Source organism: Papaver somniferum, unplaced genomic scaffold (genome assembly GCF_003573695.1).
Source record: "Papaver somniferum cultivar HN1 unplaced genomic scaffold, ASM357369v1 unplaced-scaffold_135, whole genome shotgun sequence".
Lineage (NCBI taxonomy): Eukaryota > Viridiplantae > Streptophyta > Magnoliopsida > Ranunculales > Papaveraceae > Papaver > Papaver somniferum.
The window spans coordinates 5,795,531-5,816,796 of record NW_020622713.1 but is presented as its reverse complement, the minus strand read 5'-3'; the positions used below and the strand labels follow the sequence as shown (position 1 = coordinate 5,816,796).

The window sequence follows — 21,266 nt, the reverse complement described above, 5'->3', positions numbered from 1 at the left end:
TTAATATACTCTCGTATAATCACTCAAATTTTTTATATTTCCATAAGATCACTCAATAAAAAGTCTATAAAAATTATTAGATTTCTCAATTCACTGACTCCTTGTAAGCTTACCGAATCCGGACAATTACCCCGACATTAACAATAAATACTAAAAAAGGAGGCAAGTGTAAGCTATATTTATGTATTTGAAGTAAAAATATATTGATCCTATTGACACAATTGCAAATCTCTCTTCTCTTGAACGAAGCCAGCTGAAATTAAGGAGGAAAGATACCGTGAGCAGGTACAAGAGGACGCTAACCCTGAATACTTATACTTATGACAACTAATCTATGTTGAGTTTGATTTGGAATTCGGGTAACAAGTTACATTTGCGTGAATCAAAATGCTAAACATAGTTTGGTTAATAATAATAAATCGAGACCACTGTTATTTTGTTTTTATAGTTTATATCGTCTGTCCAACTTTACGGGAATGTTTTTTAATTTTTTTATTAATTTGTAATGTTGTGTTAACTTTGAATTTTGTAAGTGACTTGTTCTTATGTTTTTTTTTTAACTTTTAAAATTGCACATATTTATTTAACCGTTTGTAAATAATGACAATTAAGGATAAAATATAAAGATCTCAATATTTAATATTTAATTTAAATTGAATTTAATAGGACAGATGAAATAATAAATTTAATTCGAAAGGTGATTGTATTTAGACCCACAGTTTGATGGCTTTGAGGGTTTATTAGCTAAAAAGGCTCTTGGGATCAGATATAAAGCTTAACAATATGGATCTAATAGATATAATGCCTTGGAGGGTTTCTGATAACCTTGATTTTGATTTGGATAAAAATTTTGAAAACCAAATATCATTTCGAACACAACTTTTGGTCCTACAATCTAAAGAAAGGTAACTTAGTAAGTTGGAGAACATTCTCAAAGGAAGGTCTGCCAGAAAGAGTGGCATACCGTTAATTTTACGAATGATCTATGGATAATAACCTCTCAATCTCTGCTATTGTCGATATCAATACTAGCAGTTCCTCTAACTAGATATTAAAGAATTTATCAATCAAAAATCTCACACTCAGGAGGTAAGTGTTTTGCCTCATATTATACTTCTCAGAACACTGCAAATATTAGAAATATCCAATAAATAGTTCAAGCAGTAGTAAGGACCAAATTGTTTGGTCTTACACTAAAAGTGGTCAAGTTACTATCAAGTAAGTTTATAAATTTCTAATATCCAATAAGATGAGAAATCCTTGCCCTAATACTGATTAGATGTTTATTTGGAGATTAAAGTCTCTATAGAAAATCTTGGATCCTAAGCTATAATTGACTCACTTTTCGTGAACTGTATCACAAGGATATTGGTTCTTATCATGGTTTTGTTTTGTGTCATAGGGACTTTAAAACGACTCAATTAGTCACGTACCTTTTTTTTTGAACTATATCATTGTTAAGCCTTTATTTGTTGAAATATAGATATGGATCGGTTTAATACATGAGGCAGCTATTTTGTCTTTCTTCTAATAGAATTCTGGTAAATTGAAAGCATAATTATTTAGTGTTGTCAAATGGAAGTGCATTTTACACTTCATTTTATGTTGCATATGGAAAAGTAAAAATGATTATAATTTTAATAATGGTTTATTTCATCCCATTAGAATTCTGACTAAAGCCGTTAGAAGTGCAGTAAAGTGCATATTACTTTGGTTTGTTCGGTGATCTACAAAAGTGTCTAACTTAAATTGTGGTTCCTTGACTAAATCAAGAGAATGAATACTTCAAGGTAAACTATGACAAAGTTCCCAGTGAATCTTGTAGGGATTAATAGAAGTTGTTCGTTAGGATAATATCGATTTTTATGCTTGTATTGCATCTTCATAGATCATAATAATGTTGTTGAGGCATGAACAATTTAAGAATGTATTAATATGGATGCTAATCTAGGCGCTCAAATATTAGAAATTGAAAGTGACTTTATCTATGTCATTCAACTTTGCAAGGAAAAGCTATTACTCTCCGTGGAACTTGACTGATTCTGAAAAAGTGCGGGTATAACAACCACACCCCAATAATTCGTTCGGCAGTCTATATGGACTAAACTCCAATTTAATTCTGAGAGCACCAACTTAAAAGCGAGACTCAATCAAGAATTATATCAAAGAGTTTATATCTATTTCTCAATAAAATCAACAAATCAAACAGATAGAAATCCGCGAGCCTGATTGATATGAGAAATAACTTGGACGGTCTCAAAGACCAATGCCCAAGTGTCAATCAAGTTCTATCCAACAAACAAGGTCGAATTTATCAAACTACGCATAACCTGTGATATTTCAATTATATAAAAATATAATGCCGAAAAGAAATATCACAGACACCGGAAATTTTGCTAACGAGGAAACCGCAAATGCAGAAAAATCCCTGGACCTAGTCCATATTTGAACACCATACTGTATTAAGACGCTACAGACTCTAGCCTACTACAAGTTATCTGCGGACTGGAATGTAGTTGAGCCCTAACCAAGTCTCCCACCGATTAAGGTACAATCGCGTTCCATATGCCTCTAGAACCACGCCGGATTCTGCGCACTTGATTCCCTTAGATGATCTCACCCACAACTAAGAGTTGCTACGACCCAAAGTCGAAGACTTATAAACAAATATGTTTCCCGCAGATATGTCTATTCTTTATTCTGTTTTTGCTCCGTCTTTTGATAAGAAAATCAAGTGAACATGAACCAACTAATAGTCCGGTCTTATACTCCCGAAGAGCATCCTAGAAATATTAGTCACCTCACAATAACCCAACTGATTAACATGAAAAGTTATTGCGGAATCACAAGAGTCTGAGACAAAGAACTTTTGTGATTACTTTTTATATCTTACCTATCGGAGATAAATCTCGAGTAAATCTTAGAGAAGATAAAACTCAATACGATAGAATAAGTAAGATCAGAATACGCAACTACAGAGAAAATAGTTGGACCTGGCTTCACGAATCCCAATGAAGTCTTCATGTCGTTAACCTAATAACGATTTTGTAAAAAACCTAGGTTAAAGGAGAATCGACTCTAGTTTGCAACTAGGAACACACAGAAGTGTGGGGATTAGGTTTCCTAGTTTCTAGAGTTCTCCCTTATATAGTCTTTCAAATCATGGTTGCTTACAATCAAAGCTAAGATAGCTTAGTAACAAAGCATTCAATATTCACCGTTAGATGAACTCCTAATTTAAGATTCAAGCTAAGTCTACTTAGAAATAAATCAATCAATCTCCATTGTTAGATGGTCTTAGATTGTTACACACAAATGAAATATAAATATGGGTTACCGTACCTAACCGTGTATATTGAGTTGGCTATATAATAGTTAACCGAAGTTAGCCATGTGTACAATTTTGTCTTAGGATTATTCATCTAACAATTCTGGATCAAATATGATGATCCATCAATCATGATAGACAATCAAACGAACCTAATTGTGTTTCAAATAGAGTTGTTCAATTGTTCACTATCTCATATAAATATATATGAACAAACTGAATCGAAATAGGTTTGATTCGTAATCATACAAAGTACTTATACAAGAATCAATTCATGAACATTAAGCCACGGCTTGCAAAGATTGCATTCCTTAAATCATAAATGTTTTAGTTCATGAGTATGAGAATCATACATAACCGATTCTAGAACTTTACCACTGTGTTCACAAACTTGGTACCCGAACAACAGCTCCGGACCTTGGCCTAGACAAGCCGTTCGCAAACCCGGTTCGTGAACAACCGTTCTGGACCCAACTCAGGCAATCCCGTTTGCATACCAGGTACACAAACAAGAGTTTCGGACCTTCTCAGGTAAATCCGTTCGCATACTAAGTACGCAAACAAGAGTTTCTGACCTGAATCATCACAATATAGTTCACATATTGGGCATGCATACCGTGTTGTATCCAGACATAGGTAATTGTTCTAAACTCTCATTTCAATCACTGAAACATCCTTAGAAGACGACAATGGTATACCATTAGCTTCAAGTAATTTTCAAGTGATCAAATGATCAATACGAAACTTCCAAAGCTAACATCAAATGACTGTCTCACACAATCGTGTAAGATGTTCAAGGTAATTTTCACATGATCATCTTTTGACTTAACATTTAGTTTGCAACAAATAAATTTTTTCCAACTAAACTTGTCAAGAATATGATGAATATAGCTAAAGCAAAAAGCTTCCAACACATATTTCGAGTGACAGATAAGCAAGATAAACTCGACTAGAAATATCAAATGTGTAAAATGTAAAAGTCTATATAACTATATAACTTAGTCTCATTAGAAGATAGAATAAGAAAATTTTTGAGTGATAGATAGGTTTTAGTCTCCACATACCTTTTGTTGATGAAGTTCCTCCAAGCTCCTCAGTAGATTTTCTTCTTCAATTGGTGAACGTCGTGAAGTCTAAAGCTCAACTACATATTCAATTCTGATCCGAGACATAGCTATAAGTAGACTAGAAATCAAGTATATAGTTTTGAACAACTAAACTTGACAAACAAGCTTGAGATAACAACGTTTGCGATTTCGACCGAGTAGTACTCTAACGGATTTGATTCCTGATATCAAGGAATAAATGAATATGTTTGAAGCTATTAGTTTTAACGTGTATGGATCAACGATCCCCATTTGAAATTTCAAGTTGTTTTGTATGCTGATTTACCTAGAAGAACTAAAAAAACTCGTTTAATCAAAGGCTAGTTTGTTTTTGTTTAACAATGCGCTAAAATGAAAAATAGGAAGAAAAAAAACTCTAAAAAAGAATAATTCAAGTCATACCCTGGAACTAAGAAATAAATTTTTCTTCGATTGGATATGCTCTCATGTATCTCGACGGATCATGCCCCAAACAACTAATTTAGACACCAATTATAACACCAGGGAGGTTCAGTGTATAACACATAGGTAATGCCACCCTTCTCGTCCATAAGCTAGAGGTATAGGGGATCTACGTCCCTTGAGGAGGGTTGGATTCCTTATTTTCTTCAATCTCCTTTGTGGATAACTCAGATATTAGACTTCGTTATTGAGGATGGTGGTTAGAACCGCAATAAGTTTGACCCAGCTGGCTGAAACTGTTTATGGGAGTTGGGCCTAATTGTGCGTATCAAAGAAGAAGAAAAAAATATAGTTATATGGATGTCTATTTCTCATAAGTTTGAAAAAAACTAAAAAGAGTCCTTCATTTCCAGGATCCTCCACAAATATCTTAACTTGTAAGTCTAATTTTTGTTTAGGTTTATATAAAATTATGTTAAGTCAAAGGAGTTTGAGTGACGTTTTCACGCGTTAGGAGAATATTTACATAGTTTCACACTTTAAAAGATATTATTTTCTCCTACGTTCGCGCGCTACAAAATGTTATTCATAGATAAAAACAATCGCAAATGAGACTTACAGTAATCTTACCTTTTTATAAAAACAATCTCAAACGTAACTTCAAGCAGTGTTACCTTTTTTATTTTTGGTTTAAAGTAAAACACTGACCAATTTAAATAATGACATATTATTTTACCGAAATAAGATACATATATTATTTCTGGATGAAAGATGCGACATATTCATCATTTCCATTTCAAGAATCCTTCATAAATATTATAGAGAGTTATTATTTAGTCTGAAGCTGATGTGTTTTTGTTCTTCGACATTAAGTAAAAAGAGGTTGAAAGATATTTTAACTTTACTTTCGTTAAAATTTAGGAGCTCATTAGCTTAATTTTAAACTTTCTTTTTTAAAAAAAAAATTCTAACCTCTAATTTGAGAGCTTAACCCATGACCAATTGTGAAAGGTAATTTTTCATAAAAGAGGTAAAATGTTACTTTTTTTTTTGTATGCGGGATGTTACTGTTACGTTATTATCGGATGACCTGATCACTGAGTTTGGATTCTGGTTACGACGGATTCCAGTTACAAGAAGATTCTGGTTATTTATGAAAATCATAGTGTGTCATGTCCTATATATTACTTGTAACTTCTAGGGTTAGTCCCTGGTTTATTTATTAAAAAGAAAAAAAGTTACTTTTTTTTTGTTTTTTTGTTTTTTCGTTACCAATTTAAATAAGAACTCTTTAAATAATGTGTTTATTATTTTGCTGAAACAGGGAACATGCGTTTTCTAGTCTAGATATGGAATGGAGTAAGATATGAGATAAGCCCGTCACGACTGTTTTGTTTTCTCTATCAAAAAGTCTTCATTTTTTTTTTCTTTCAAGTCGGCACCAAAACAGATTTCTTCTTAAATTCTTCAAATTCAACGTCAAAAAGGGGTTTCTCTCCACAATCATCAGATGCAGAATTCAATCACAAACCCAGCTTTTTCACATCAAGAAACCAATACCAAACTCTTCAATTTCTCTATTTAAATTCAACTCTTTCAGAAATTTTCAGTTTCAATCTCTTTTAGGGTTTTAAATGGTCAATCTCCGAAATTCTACTTCAATTGATCATCAAACAGTAATCATGGCTAACCCTTTGATGGAAAAACTTCAACACAATCGGAATAGAAAACAATCACCCAGTGGCTCTTCTCCAGGAGGAACAATCCCATCATCTTGTGGGCATCATTCAAGAACTGCAGTAATTGATGTTGTGATTTTAATTGCTGTAATTGGTGCTTGTGGGTTTCTAGTATATCCATATGTTAAGATAATATTTGATTGGATTGTTGAAATTGGTGGATTTACTTATGATGCTATGAAAACTGAAGTTATTAGAGCTCCAATGGTTTATGTTTTTTTAGGACTAAGTATGTTCTTTACATTCATGGCTGCATGGATGATTTATAAATGTTCTAGTATTAAATGTGGAAAGCCTAATTGTCTTGGCCTGCGCAAGGCAGCGGAATTTGATATTCAAATTGAGACTGAAGATTCTGTGAAGAAATCATCGAATTCTTCTGTTGTGAAAGAAGGCAGTGGTGGTAAGGGTTTGTTGCAATTGTCTATTGATCGCCATAGAGAATTGGAAGCTGAGTTGAGGAAGATTGCGCCACCAAATGGAAGAGCTGTTCTTGTGTTTAGAGCGAGGTGTGGATGTTCTGTTGGGAGAATGGAAGTTCCTGGAGGGCCTGAACCAAAGAAGCAGCTTCGGAAAGTCAAAAAATGAGCTGGGATATGGTGTGACTTCTTGGAGGTGTGGCTGTTCTGTTCTTATGTTAGTTTTTATTTACCTTTACAAAAGTTATAATAATTTGCTTTAAAATATTATAAGCTACTTTTAAATACATATACTGTATTTAAATAAATCCGATAACAAACAATATGCATGTAAGATTTACTCCTGTTTTACTCCGCAATAGAAACTATTTCAACTTTTCAACTATCGGCTGATTCTGTCATGCTGTGTTTATAAATTTGTCATTGTTGGATGTTAGCATTGTTCCTTTTAAATCTTGCAGTTTTCTCTTTGTGATGATGATATTTCTGTTTATTTGGTTTTGATATTAGTCGGATGTATGCATCCTTTTTCTATTTATTTATTCTGTAGGGTATGAATTGGTTAATGTTTTGATCATGTCTATTCTAAAAAATACGGAGGAGTGGTGCTTATATGCAATTGGTATTGCAAATGCATCAATAATCTTTAGCTATGCCCACTTATGTTAATATCTGGCAACTTCTTGGCAGAAGTCTCTTCAAGTCTTCATTGCGTGGTAGTTCTGCATTTCCTTCTGTTGGTTGACATTCCACTTCTGGTCATTCGCAGTTCAGACCGTCCAAACATTAGTCTAGTGATTGATGGTGTGTACTGTGCAGAAATAAAGGCAAAAGAGGATGTGTAAGTAGAGTTGTTAAACATCTGCCATATTTTTTATTGGATGCTTCACCAAATACTACCTTCATGTTTTCGAACTGCAAAGGAATTTGGACTCATTCCTAGTATAGTTTGTGCTGCATGCTTGCATGTGATTATTATAGTTGTTCTTGTCAGTTAAATCACTGCGCAATTGATATGAAAAATATTTGGACTTGGATGAACCTCTATTCTTTTGACTACCCTGTTGCAGGAGTCTGTTACCTAAACCCTGGGGGTGAAGACCCGAGAACAGTGTCTAAGATTATGATTATGGAAAATCCACACTGAGTTCATTGATGAACGAAAATACGGTTTTTGTTGTTGTTTGTATCCTGTTATGTGGCCAGCTGAACTCTTTATCTGGTTCATGCTAGTAAGGGATTATTATCCTATTCTCTTCAGCCACAGTACATCTTCATAGTTCTGCATGAACCAGAGTTTAAGTAAGAAAGCAAGCAGGTGTACCAGCGGTTTATGCCCTGTCCATATCAAATTAACAAGACCTACGGAAATACCGCATGATAACCATTCACATATAAGTCCAGCATCCTCAATGGACCATACACTGGTGACCAAGTTTTATCCAAACATGCCAACCAGTTCAACAATTTGTACATACTAAAGTAGTACCAACTGCAGCCTCAATGGATATCCTACACTAACAACTTCACATATCTAAACTTATTGTTGCAGCTCATCTTGATAAATTGATTATTCTGGTTCGTTGAGTTAAATGTGGACTACTAGTGCTTGATATATCCCTCTCACTTTAAGTGACGTGCCTGTCTCAGACATCGTTTCAAAGAAGATAAATGTGACACTTCAACTATTGGATGTTAAATTTTTCCTGTTGCAGTTAGTTGCTAATGCTATCCGTCTTTTGCTCATCTTTCGACACATATATAAGCGTAATAGTTTGATTATGTCCTGTGCAAGTTTGATTATGTCCGTCTTTTGCTCATCTTTTCGATTTTTAGCTCTAGACTGAAATGTTCACTTCAACTTTGATTATGTCCTGTGCAAGTTGTTCAAATTTAAATTCTTGGCTTTAATGTGGTGATTGAAGTCACTGTATAAACAAGATCCACTTTGTGTATGCTCATACAGACGCATTGGTTAGTAGTAGGCTTCCTTTCGATGCAGCTGTAGCATGAATGTTAGTGTTATTATCATAGTAGTGTTTCAGAAAAGCTCAGGAATCATCATTTTTTACTACAACCTTCTGCACATGTTTGCTGGTACAACCATCCAGTTTGTATGATCCTTTGTGTAGATTGAGTGGTCGCGCACTGGAACAGTGAAATTCTGGTCGCCTTTTTTTATTCAAATCCTGTCATTGAAATTGTGCAGAAAATGAGCCATGTTGTTATTTTGTCTGTTGTCTCTTGCAGATCGTTATTTCTTTCACTACTCATGCACAGACAGACTAGATACCCTGATTATGTACCGTTAAGAGTGATAGACAACTATGTTTTTAAATGACATATTGCTAACATCATTATCTCCAAATAGATGATTTGTTGCAAGTTGCAATCATACAGTTGAATTATTTTACATATGGTGGGATGCCGACTAGTTAGTTTTTCATCTTTTGCTCTTTTCCTGATTCCTGAAGCAATATTATTCTCATCTTCTTTTCATGCTTTTCGATCTGTTAGATCTTCATGTGATGGACCCCTACCAGAATATTAATTATTGACATGGTAGCCTTTGTTAATCTCTATCGATTTAATGGATTTTGCTTATATGACTTTTGATTCACCAGAGAGCTTCTCCTACTGATCTAAAACATAGCCAAGGTTTTGTTTTGTCATTAATCCAGAATCTATTTTGTTACTTTGGAATACATTAAAGCGAAAGAAAGCAGGTGGAAGTACAGCAGATAGTTAAAGAGAAAGGTACTTCTACTACTTTACTTTTCTTGTTTTTCAACAGATATAGACATCCTTCTCTGTTCTCAGATTCCTCTATTTGTATTTGAGCTAACAGCTACAAGGAACTAATAATTGCTTGGCAATCTTGCCTTGGGATCTGAAGGTGAGGAGCCCATCTTACTTTTTCTTAACAAACATTGCTTCTATAACTTTCGACTTGTTTAAGTAGTTCCCTTATGGTTCTCAGACTACCCCATGGTATTATAAGATTCTTGAGAAGGACCCCAAGTAATATGTTCGAAGGTTTAATTGGATAAACGCGGTGATATCTATTCTCACCTTAGTGGTGAATTTCATTCCTCTAGTTCCTTACTATTCATTGAGTGGTACTGCATCGTAAGCAGATGCAGTATCTGTAGTGGTATATCAGATTGAACTTTTGTGGGTTCATATGTAATGGTTTGCTCCTGTGGAACCTTTATCTTTTCGTTCAACATCTTTATCCAATCTTTTTTGTTAGTGGATTAATCGAAATAGTTCTCATCTCCATCTAGGAAGATGACTCAAACTATTCATTACGGGGACTTACTATTCACTAGGTGTTCATACAGGTACCATGGTAGTAGAAACTGTATTTGAATTCTATTCTTTTTTTGTGGGCCGTTATGGCTTTCCTCTCTCTTGCTGACCTTTAACCTTTATCATCTAATCCGATATTTGTCGTTAGTGAACAAATTAGTAAAGCTCTCAGCTTCAGCCCTGATATTCTTTTAGGTGTTGTTTTGCACTGCTTAAAATACCTTTGGTGTATATCCATGAAATACAATACATTACTTGTGTTTGGATTGCTTTGTGCTTTCTTTGAACCTTTATCTTTTGCTTAAAGACTAGCAATAATATCTGATAATCATCTTAATGAATTTGATTATGAGTGTTCTTCATGTAGCAGACCAACTGAATGTGTGGCCCTCGGATGACAACACTTTAGATCTCCAATCATTGAATTTTGATTCCAGCGATCTAGCGCAACCCAAGGAAATAAACCCTGATCGATCCGATCTGCCGACTTTTATGATTTGTTGTTGGCCATTGTAGTTACCTATCCTTCTTTTTTATCTCAGTCATTTCTCTTAAGATGTGGTGGGTTACAGAATAAAAGCTCTTTTTAATAATGTTATAAGTACTGGGTTTCCCTGTTGTGGTATGGGGAGGAAAAGTTGAACCTCTCTGTAGCTTGTTTAGTAAAAGTGTAAAACGAATATTAGGTTTATGACATGAAACCATTTTGTATCTTTTTCAGCTGGCTTGCCTTCCACTAACTAACCTGTCCTAATTTGTGGGTTGCGATGTTAATAGATCAAAAATGCTCAGCAGCATCAGAGCAAAATTTTCTTATCTCTGGTAGTTCTTTACAATGTCAGTATTTAAACACTAAACTTTTTTTCATGATTGTCTTCTGGGCTCTGCTGCATAGAAAAAAAGAGTGACCTAACAGTCAACTCATAGTTTAAGGATATTAGAATCTTTAACATCTAAAATTCCATGCTGCAGTAGTGAAGAAGACAATGTCATTGACAGGTCAAAGAAGACATATTCATAGCCTAGCAGAGAAGTTCAGATCATTTGCAGATTTAGGGTTCAAAAATATGTTTAAACAAAGCGTCATGCCTGACACTATAATTGATCATTATAATGACAATAGAAACCCCTTTAGAAAAGATTTCAAAGTTGAAACCTTGTAAGCAGGATTTAGGTATTGAATTGGTAATTTTTTTATTTTTTTATTTTTGCATTTCCTTTCCATAAAAAGAATAATCAAGTGATTATATTTTGGCTTACTCCCTCCACCTCCACTATTAGAGTATTATAAATACAAAAAGTCTGTTATAAATATATGCATTAAGAGAAAGAGAAAAAAAGGGTTGAAGAAGATAAGTTTGTCTTAAGATCTAAAGACTAGATTCTTTGATTCCTTTACCCCTCTAAAAGAACAAAAAGAATCTGCCAACCACTCCAACACCTTGTTCAAAAAACAAAGAAAAGAAAGCAAACTCAATTGATTTTGAAGAAAAAAAAATCAAAATTCAATGCAGACCCATCCATTAAGCTTTTCTTGAAAGCTTCTCACTGTGACAAAGAAAAAACCATTATTCATGATGGTGGGGGCAAATGACCTAATGAAGAAGAATCAAGCAAAGTTGGGTAGAGGGATAGGATTGGGTAAATAAGTTTGAGCATGAGGAAAAAAACAATCTATTCACTTTTCTTTTTTCTCTCCTTTTGAGAGACTTAATGTTACTTTTTTGTGTGTGTTTTTGCTTCTTCAGAGATTCTCTGTTCCCCTTTCAAGTCAAAGAAGAAAAGAAATTTTTGTTATAATAAAGATGATGATATGAATTGGAGAAATTTTGAAGAGAGGAGGAAGAGGAGAATATTAACCCACAGCTCATTACATATATTCTCTTCAACATAAACCCCATTTCTTGCTTTCATATGTGGGAAACCAAGATTATAAATACAAGTACTACTAGCCTTTGCAAGTTGCAGTCAATTCAAGGAGAAGAAGAAGAAGAAGAGTTTTATAAGTTAGAATTTGCAAGCCTGAATTTTCTTTTATAAAGATAGGTGAAAATGGGTAATGAGAAAACAGAAAATAGAGATATGGATTTAGTGTTGTCAAGTGAAGCTAAACCAAGACTGAAATGGACTGCAGAACTTCACCGGCGATTCGTCGATGCCGTTACTCAACTTGGAGGTTCTGAGAGTAAGTAAATGAGACCCCTTTGCCTATCTATGATCAATGACTTCTTTTGTTCATTCTAATTCTTTTGTACTTGTTCTTTTCTGTTTGATTTGAACAGAGGCGACACCAAAGAGTTTGATGAGGTCCATGTCTATTCCTGGACTGACTCTATATCATCTAAAGAGCCATTTACAGGTACTCACTTTGCCTTTCCAGATTCTTGAATAACATATTCATTGTTTTCTATAATGCAAACATCCCTATTAAGTTTATTAATGTTCGCAGAAGTACAGACTTATCGGAAAGAATCAGAGATCAGAGAGTTGCAGCCATAATGGACCAGAAGGTAAACTGTCTTTTCTAAAAAGAAAAAAGGTTAGGTATCCTAAGATTTCGACGAATTCAATGGTGACCGGGTTTCGGTATTTTGGTACTGCAGAGGTTGATTACAGAGAATTGGAGATTAAAAGTGATCATGTCAACGGCGAAAGCACGGGTGGACCTCGAACAGAGATGGATGAGTAAGCAGTTGACATAGAACTTCTGTTATTTTGTCTGACTAATTTGATGGTTAATAGTAAGTTATACTAATCAAGAGCTCTTTTTGTCAGAAGCCTGCACATAGCTCAAGCATTGCAGGTACAATTGGAAGTTCAGAAGAAACTGCATGACCAGCTTGAGGTATGATCTCAATGACACTCATTTTCCTCTTTAAAACTGCCGCGAGTCTCTAACAATTCGCATTTGAGTTTCGACTGGCTTAACAATTCACTGTATTCTTTAGGTGCAGAAACATTTGCAATTAAGAATTGAAGCTCAAGGGAGATATTTAGAATCAATTCTAACGAGAGCACAAGATAAGCTGCTGTCTAACTACAGTACTTCTAGCGCATTGAGAAGTCAAGTTACAGAATCATTAGATACCCGAAACCACAGCTCTTCTACATCTGATCTGACTGAAATACAAGGATTCAGCTTTATGAGTTCAATGCAGAGGACAGTGAGAAGAGGCACTCTCACCGACTGTTCAGTGGATAGCTCACTTACATCATCTGAAAGCTCTGGAAAGGAGATCGAGAAAGTACGAATCGATTTAAGAAAAGACGACGACGAAGAAGAAATCCGTAATGAATACAGCAAAGGTATTCCATTGCTTTCACTAATGGAAACAGAAAGTTCTTCTAGCTCTAGAGTTGCAGGGAATAAGAAAAGAAGTAATAGCTGCAGCATTTCTAATGACACTACTAGCTCTGAGCAGCAACCATTAGCTAAGAAACCAATCATTCAACCAGCTGGAGAAATGAGAGAGTATAATTTTGGTGTCAAAGAACTTGATCTGAATTGTGAATACCAAGTGGATTCTGAATCTTAAAAACAACAATGAAGAGAAGAATCTGAATCACAATTTAGATGCAGTAGCTCTGAGGTATATACTACTTATAATGAAGATAATAAATAGGTCTTATAGTTTGCAAATTCAAATTCGAATCTGAATTACATGATTTTCTTTGTCTATAGATATGTACAAGTCTAGATTTTGTTATATAAATTGGATTTTGAAATGAACCCTGAAATCAATACCATATCCATACCAGATGAACAAATTCTGTTCTTTTTGAGTTAGATGACACGTGGATGACACCCACACAAGCCCCCAGTTTGCGATTGCCGTGTGTTCACCCAAGATTCTTCAGACAAAACCCAGTAACAATTACAGGTCTAATGGAATCCTAATTATCAATTCAACTCAAAACCCTAGGTTTCATGAACCCCAAATTGGTGTTTTCAGTTGTCAAAGCTTTGTTTTTGATTTGATAGAGAGAACAGAACATAATTTTGAACACACACACAAAACAAAAAAAAAAAAAAACAGGAACTTTGAGATATCAACACTGTGCATTCATATTTCATCAACTTGAAAAACTCGTCATACAAAAGACTACCTAAAAAAGAAAAAAACAATCAAGAAATAATCAAATTAAAAAAAGAAAAAAAATCATTGGTTTTGAGCCTATTTACAAAATTTTGCTGTTCTTCCAACTTCTTTCTTGATTAATTTGCCCCCTTGACTAAATTTTCCCCCTTTCTCAACTTGAAGGATTATCAGAGTTGGTTGAAGAAGAAGGGTTTCTTCTGGTAACAGATAAAGTAACCCAAATCTCACCAACACCCCTTCTTTCTCCCCTCTCTGGTTCTTCACCACCAGCACCGCCGTTGTTGGTGTTTCTCTTCATACCTTGGTCGTCTTCATTAACAGGCATTTCAAATCTACAAACAGGGCAATTCCCATGAATCCCTAACCATTTCTCAATACAATCTCCATGATACTTATGTTTACAGGGCATTTCTCTTGCTTCACTTCCAATTTCAAACCCATCCAAACAAATCGAACACTCTAAATCTCTCTGCATCTCCTCTGTAATCACAACCTTCGGCATAGCATCAATTGAAGCTTTTGTTGCTGGTGCTAAACCTTGTTTTTCTGAAATTTCACGGAGAAAATCTTCAAATCCTCTGCCACCGCCTTCGATCACAATCATCCCTTGTGTAAATGGGTTGATTAGTATGATCCGTTCTTGATTTCTTCCTCCTGTTTCTTGATTAGGGTTTGTGTTGTTGTTGTTTCCTTCTGGAGAAGAAGTTGAAGAAAGACCAAATAGAAAGGGTAGAAAAAACGAAATATCTCTGTTTCTTGAACTGATTAGTTGCTCAACAAAATTAGCTTCTGATTCTGAATTAGCTGCCATTGCTGATCACAAAAACTGAAAACAGGAAGAAAAATATGAAGATTTTTGACAGAGAAATAGAGAAATTTAGAGAGAATGAAATATGAATTTGATATTTTCGAAGAAGAATGGTTTTTATGAAGGTTGAGAACAGCCCACAGGAAAGTTGTAGAAAGATCTAGAAAGTGGATTTCAGTGTTTATCCGTAAGGAAATTCCTTTATTTCTAAGAAAATGATTATTATTTTTTGATGTGAAAAGGGATTTCAGACGTACGTGTGTTAGATGATTAGACAAGTGGAAATGATCTGAGGCGTTTATTAATGTTTGGTCCTACTTCTTAAAGGTCTTGGGGGCCTATGATGGTTTGTGTTGACGACAGCTTCGGGTTTCCGACCGGAACTACATGTTACGGCCGGGAGAGATTGTGTAGTGCACATCAAGTGGTTGGGAGGGTTTGAACTTTGAATGCAACATGACAAGGAGCTTGTCAAAGTTGTTCTTATACTCGGCTTGTTTGTGGCTGAGAAAAACACGATGTATTAACTTAGAAACTCAATACATTTTTTATAAAATCGTTTAATTTCATTTTTTTTTTGGCTTCTAAAGAATACTTTATATCCCGGTTGGTTACTTTCTTTTTTGGGGCAAATTAAAAAAGTGGCGAGCTTCCTACCATATATTTAATAAACATGCCAATTTTTTTTTAATTTTTTATAAAGTGACCTTTCTGTTAGATATAACACCTGGTCCCACTAAAATGGTCCACCAAACTGACTTAGTCAATCATGGGGCTTAAAATTACCACTACATCCTCACCCATATCTTATCGATTCTTCTTTTCATTCGTTTCTTCTTGTTTATGTTTGTCTCTCTCTCTGTATCTCAATTCTTCTCGTCGAACTCAGATGATTGATGAAAATAGAAGTGATCTCACAAGCAGTCAATACCGAAGATGTGATTATTAGTGAAGAAGAAGAAGAATGGTTTATTAGTGATATTTGACAATTTTGAAGTTTTTAGGGTTTTACTGGATGCAGCAGCGAAGCTGAAGTACAAATCGAAGATGAAGTTGAAATCGGGGATGAAGAAATCAAAATCCAGGTAAGAATTTTAGAACCCACACGTTAATTAACTTAGTATTTGATGAAAACACATGTGTAGATGGTGAAATCAATTGATTTCGATTTTTTGAATTCTAGGGTTTGGGGCTCTTTCCATTTCTTTTTTTGTTTAATCAATTGACTTGATTTGCAGCTGTGACTGAAGCATCGATGTAGAGAAGAACAAAGAGGGAGAAATACTGATGGATTTGAATTATTTGAACTCAAGAAGAGAAAAGTGCAGGATCGTGTTCGAAGATAAGAAAAAACTCTGAATGTTGATTTTCATGGGTTTTTGATGTACTAGGAAGTTAGGGTTTGTCGAGATGATGTGAAATGGAATATATATAAGACATGAAAGAAATTGGGGAGATTGACAGAAATCAGGGTTTGAAGTGCAGTTCAAGTAGTTGTTGAATATCTGTGACAGATTTGAAGCAATGGGTTTGTTCTTGAATTCAAATTGACAAGTATTAAGAGATTTTGATGTTCTGTTGCTTTAGTTTATGATGAGCAGGTGTTGGTAGTCACTGACAAGGATGTAAAATGGATAGCTGTTAACCAAGCAATAACCAGGTTATGAAAAGTTGCTTGAGTTAAGATCAAGTTGTGAGTAGTTTTGAGCTGAGATGATAGCTCAAGTGGAGTTGTTGTTTTTTTAGAAAGGAAGAAGAGTTGTTGCGGCTGATTGGCTAAGAAGATGGTGTTGCTGCTGAAATGAAATTGCAGGTGCAGTTGCAATTGGTGGTTGTTACAGTGAGAAGTGGATGCATCTGTTGGCTCATGTTGTGATCATGAAGTTGTTGCAGGTGTTCTAAGTTCAACAAAATGCAAGGATTAATGGGTTTGATTTGTTTCTCTTGTTGCTTACAGGAAGATGAAGCTAAGATGACATTAGTGTTATAACTAGGTTCGATGTCAGTTAAGATGAGAAAGAGAGTAAGAGGATGGCTTTTTTTGAATGAGTCTTGGCTGAAGAGAAAGCAAGTAGTTCTGGGGGTGTTGGAATAGTAGGATATGGGTTTGTAGTGCTATTGAAGGTTGATGTGGTTTTAGTGGAGCTGATAGGTGTCGGTGCAGCTGAAATGAAAGTGAAATGGGTTGCAGGTCCAAGATAACAAAACAATGTAGTGATACTGTGTTGCAGAGAAGCTACATAAGTGACTTAAATTATGCTAGGACTGTGCATGGGTGAAGAGTATAATGGCTTGAATATGGCTCAGGCGAGTTGACTCACCAATCCAGACTGACTCACCGAGGGTTAAACTGTCTTTTAATAAGGAGGTTAACTGACACGCGTGCATTTAACGACTGTTAACCGTTTTTTGAAAAAAAACAGATGAAAAAGGTCAATCTCGGCCACTTTATATAAACATTAAAAAAAACGACCATTTTCTGAAATACATTACAAAAACATGGCCACTTTATTAAAAAGCCCTTTTTTGTGTTAGAAGGATATAGGTGATCTCCCAATTTCATTGATATAGAAAGATCGTATACATCATGTTAAGATACATACATATTCTTGTATTACATTAAGTAAATTGTAATACAAACGTATTTAGTACATGAATTTCAAAACTAAAAACTAATGATACTCGAGGGATGGCCTTTGAATTAAAAAATTTTCATTTGGATTTGTTTGTCTTCTTCATCATTTAGATGGAATTGTCCCATACGGAGTAATAAGCACAAAACTCCATTATCACAATCCAATCCAGTATCCATTGATCTTCATGCGAATGTAGAATCACGTTATGCCGGAAAAAAAATCCTTGATGTATTTGAAACAATTCTAACAATCGTCAGAAATGCCTATAAGGATATGGGAAATCTTGGTTTGAGAATATCATGAGAGCAATAATGAAATTTAAGTAGGAAAAACCTAAAAATCGCATAGATTACCGATATCTTATTTAATATAACTACTAATAGAAATATTTACTTATTATATCCAAATCTTGTTGGAAGGTCTGAATAAATATTCAGATAATATCCAACAAATTTGGAGTACAATAGTGAAGAACAAATTTTTTTAGAAGATTGGTTTATAGAGAATTTCTTGGTAAACGGTTATCGGAGAGAAGAGAGAACTTTACTACGATGATATCTACCGCCTGTTTGGTCACTAGACGAAGATTTGTTTCATAAGTTCAGTCGAAAAGTTATTCTTATTTTATTTATTTATTTTTGGCAAAGTATAGACTTATATATTACTGATAATGTAAATAGAGTATGAGTTATCAGTTACATGCCCAATTTGGTGATTAACTTGAGGATCATACCAAGTATTAGCGTTGACGATATCCTATTTATTCAATACACCTGGAATTATGCTCCTATTTTTCTCTTCGTAGTTTGAATTATCGAAAATTTTCTTTTTTCACGTCATCCTTTGAGATATTTCTGATCATGATCCTATTTATTTTACGTAAGACAAGATCATAATTACTTCTTCTATCTCCAATGTAGGTGTCAGCAGTATCGAGATATTCCCGATCTGTTTCTTCCTGATTATCCCCATTCCAATAATTATCCTCAATAGCATCTTCTCTATTAGTACCTCTTGTCATGTCTTCAATATGTTGTGAGAAATAAAAGTGGAATTAACGTTTGTCTTCACGTTTTCAAATCAGTTATACATATTTCTAACTTCTATTATTGTCCAGGACCAGTCTCTACCAAAAGAAATTACAATCTTATACATATTTACAAGAGCAGAGTTAATTATCACATTATCACATATTTTGACTTGTGACGAAGTAAAGTCTTTAGCAACCTTGTAGGATTCCGAAATCGTGCACATGATAAGTTAGATTTTTGTTTTCTTACCAAAAAATTGAGTCTCCATAGGATTCTCAATTCTGCCACATAACTGCAACATTTTTACATTTCATACTCGTCAGCCATTATATTACAGTTATTATGGTCTGCCTACGATCTCCACTGCTTACTCTTGGTGGTACACATATGTTCCTGACACCTTTGAACTTTCTTTTCATACAATTGCAAACATAATAACAAAAATATCAGTATCATCCCATTTGTTAAAGCGCATTGAAGTACACCAACACATTACTCATGTATGATTAGTTTTTATATAAACCCTTTGTCTTTTCTTTGAAACAATATGATTCATAATTTGGTTTGATTTCAACTTAGGACAAGGTTTAACATTCTTAAAGACCTTCAGGCACCTAGCTTTCCAAACTAAATAATAATGGAAAAAAGATCACCTCAGTTTACATCAACATGATTTTTTTCCTAGTTCTGATTATGTTGGTTCAGTAGGGCAGATATTTCCAAATTTTCTAACAAAGTCACAATTCATAAACAAGTGATCCACTTTTTAATTTCAGATTTACAGAGATGACAGCTATTGTTGATGTTGAGAATAATTTTACAAATTTTTTATCCCTTATGGGAAGGATATCTTGAATGCATTTCCATAGAAACTTTTGAATCCTGGGTATGAGCTTCATCTTCTATTCCAAGGGAAGATTCTTGTCATGTTAGGAGAGTCACAACATTTGTTTTCAATCAACTTGTTATAAAGAGATTTCCCATTAAAGTCAGAGTGTGGAGTATAACTCCATACCAGTCTATCTTGAGTAATCATATTAAACTTGATTTTTAAAATTTTCTAGATTATATGAACATCAAAAAATCCGTTTAATTTGTTAATATCCCAGTCAGTTGCGTGAGTATTCAAGAGGTCCTTAACTTTCCCAAACCTTGAAATCACATTCATATCTATAGGTTTAGTTAAGTTGGCTTTTTGGTCAATAAAGAAAGTGGCAGTGGATTTGAATGTCATATTTTCCAAGACATAAGATTGGTTTCGATAATGTCTTGAGTTATATTTAGTCTCCTTGGAACAACCTATATTTCGCATATTGTCGTAATCTTCATATTTTTACCATATCATGTCTAAGACATAGTTTGAAAGAAGATAAATGCGACACTCAACTATTGAATGTTAAATTTTTTTCCTGTTGCAGTTAGTTGCTATCTCTCTTTTACCCATCTATCAACATATACAAGAGTAATAGTTTGTCTATTTTAAGTATTCACTTCAACTTTAACCGTGCAAGTTGTTGAAACTTTGAACTCTATGGATTTATTGTGGTAGATACAGTCTCTTTGTAAAAAAGATCCACTTTATATATGCTCATACATATATATATCAATTAATAGGATTCCTTTCGTTACAGTTGTAGCATGAATGTTTGTGTAATTATCATAGTAGTATTTCAGGAAATAATCATTAATTATCGTTTTTTTTACTACAACCTTCTGCACATGTTTGTTAGTTCATACCATCCAATATATGTTCATTTCTGTAGATTGAGTGTTGGCCCATTAGAACAATGAAATCTTTATCGCCCTTTCTTATTCAAATATCATCATTGAAATTGTAAAGAAAATGAGTTATTTGCATGTTCTCTTTTGCATATCGTTCTTCCTTTTGAAAGAAATGGGTACCAAGTATCCCACCAATTTTTTTCGGTAACTTATAAGACAAATCTAGATCTAGAAAAGATCTTTGTATTTGATTATAAATAAGGTTTCTCTATTTCTCTGCCATAATCAATATGTAGAAACCAAAGGTTCGGTTACATGATTGTGCAGGAGAGTTCATGGACAATCTAAAAAATCAATATCTAAGATCTTTCTAGTATGTACTGGAATTGTTACAATATCCAGATCCAACAAGAACAAGTTTTATTGGATCTCAATTAATTAGGGATTGAGTTTATTAAGGTTGATTACGTACTACTTGTGATATTCCGGTCATAAAGATAAACAACATAATGTAGAAAAAATATAACACAAGCTACCAGAAAATTTATTAACGAGGAAACTACAGTCTTGTAGTTATTAGAGCATTGCTCGATTGAAACCACAAGTTTTGCTATCTCAATCTTGCTGTCAATGTTAGATTATCAAAACCATATCTTGATTTCT

The 21,266-nt window shown here is 34.2% G+C and overlaps 3 protein-coding genes across 4 annotated transcripts; 2 read left to right on the top strand and 1 right to left on the bottom strand.

Moving 5' to 3' along the window:
• Positions 1-6,163: 6,163 nt before the first annotated feature.
• LOC113334199 (uncharacterized protein At5g19025-like) lies at positions 6,164-7,811 on the top strand. Its single transcript, XM_026580543.1, has 2 exons — positions 6,164-7,190; positions 7,685-7,811. Exon 1 carries the CDS (start codon positions 6,471-6,473, stop codon positions 7,161-7,163), a length of 693 nt encoding a protein of 230 aa, XP_026436328.1. The 5' UTR covers positions 6,164-6,470; the 3' UTR covers positions 7,164-7,190; positions 7,685-7,811.
• Positions 7,774-14,340, top strand: LOC113334197 (protein PHR1-LIKE 2-like). 2 transcript variants are annotated; one of them, XM_026580542.1, is made up of 9 exons: positions 7,774-7,835; positions 8,065-9,751; positions 9,843-9,890; positions 12,055-12,491; positions 12,589-12,665; positions 12,756-12,816; positions 12,910-12,991; positions 13,085-13,151; positions 13,255-14,340. In XM_026580542.1, the coding sequence occupies exons 4-9, from the start codon at positions 12,359-12,361 to the stop codon at positions 13,840-13,842; spliced, it is 1,008 nt and encodes a 335-aa protein (XP_026436327.1). In that variant the 5' UTR covers positions 7,774-7,835; positions 8,065-9,751; positions 9,843-9,890; positions 12,055-12,358; the 3' UTR covers positions 13,843-14,340. The 2 variants fall into 2 exon arrangements, with proteins under 2 accessions (XP_026436327.1, XP_026436326.1); XM_026580541.1 differs by having other exon boundaries at positions 13,082-13,151.
• Positions 14,341-14,347: 7 nt separating this feature from the next.
• On the bottom strand, positions 14,348-15,390 carry LOC113334200 (E3 ubiquitin-protein ligase MPSR1-like). Its single transcript, XM_026580544.1, has one exon. It carries the CDS (start codon positions 15,215-15,217, stop codon positions 14,558-14,560), a length of 660 nt encoding a protein of 219 aa, XP_026436329.1. The 5' UTR covers positions 15,218-15,390; the 3' UTR covers positions 14,348-14,557.
• Between the last annotated feature and the right edge of the window lie 5,876 nt (positions 15,391-21,266).

Bases quoted from the DNA above. Each gene is read 5' to 3' on its own strand.
- LOC113334197 (XM_026580541.1), top strand. From the start codon at position 12,359: ATGGGTAATGAGAAAACAGAAAATAGAGATATGGATTTAGTGTTGTCA. The intron at 12,492-12,588 runs GTAAGTAAATGA...TGATTTGAACAG, and splicing joins TCAACTTGGAGGTTCTGAGA to AGGCGACACCAAAGAGTTTG. The intron at 13,152-13,254 runs GTATGATCTCAA...TGTATTCTTTAG, and splicing joins AACTGCATGACCAGCTTGAG to GTGCAGAAACATTTGCAATT.
- LOC113334199 (XM_026580543.1), top strand. From the start codon at position 6,471: ATGGTCAATCTCCGAAATTCTACTTCAATTGATCATCAAACAGTAATC.
- LOC113334200 (XM_026580544.1), bottom strand. From the start codon at position 15,217: ATGGCAGCTAATTCAGAATCAGAAGCTAATTTTGTTGAGCAACTAATC.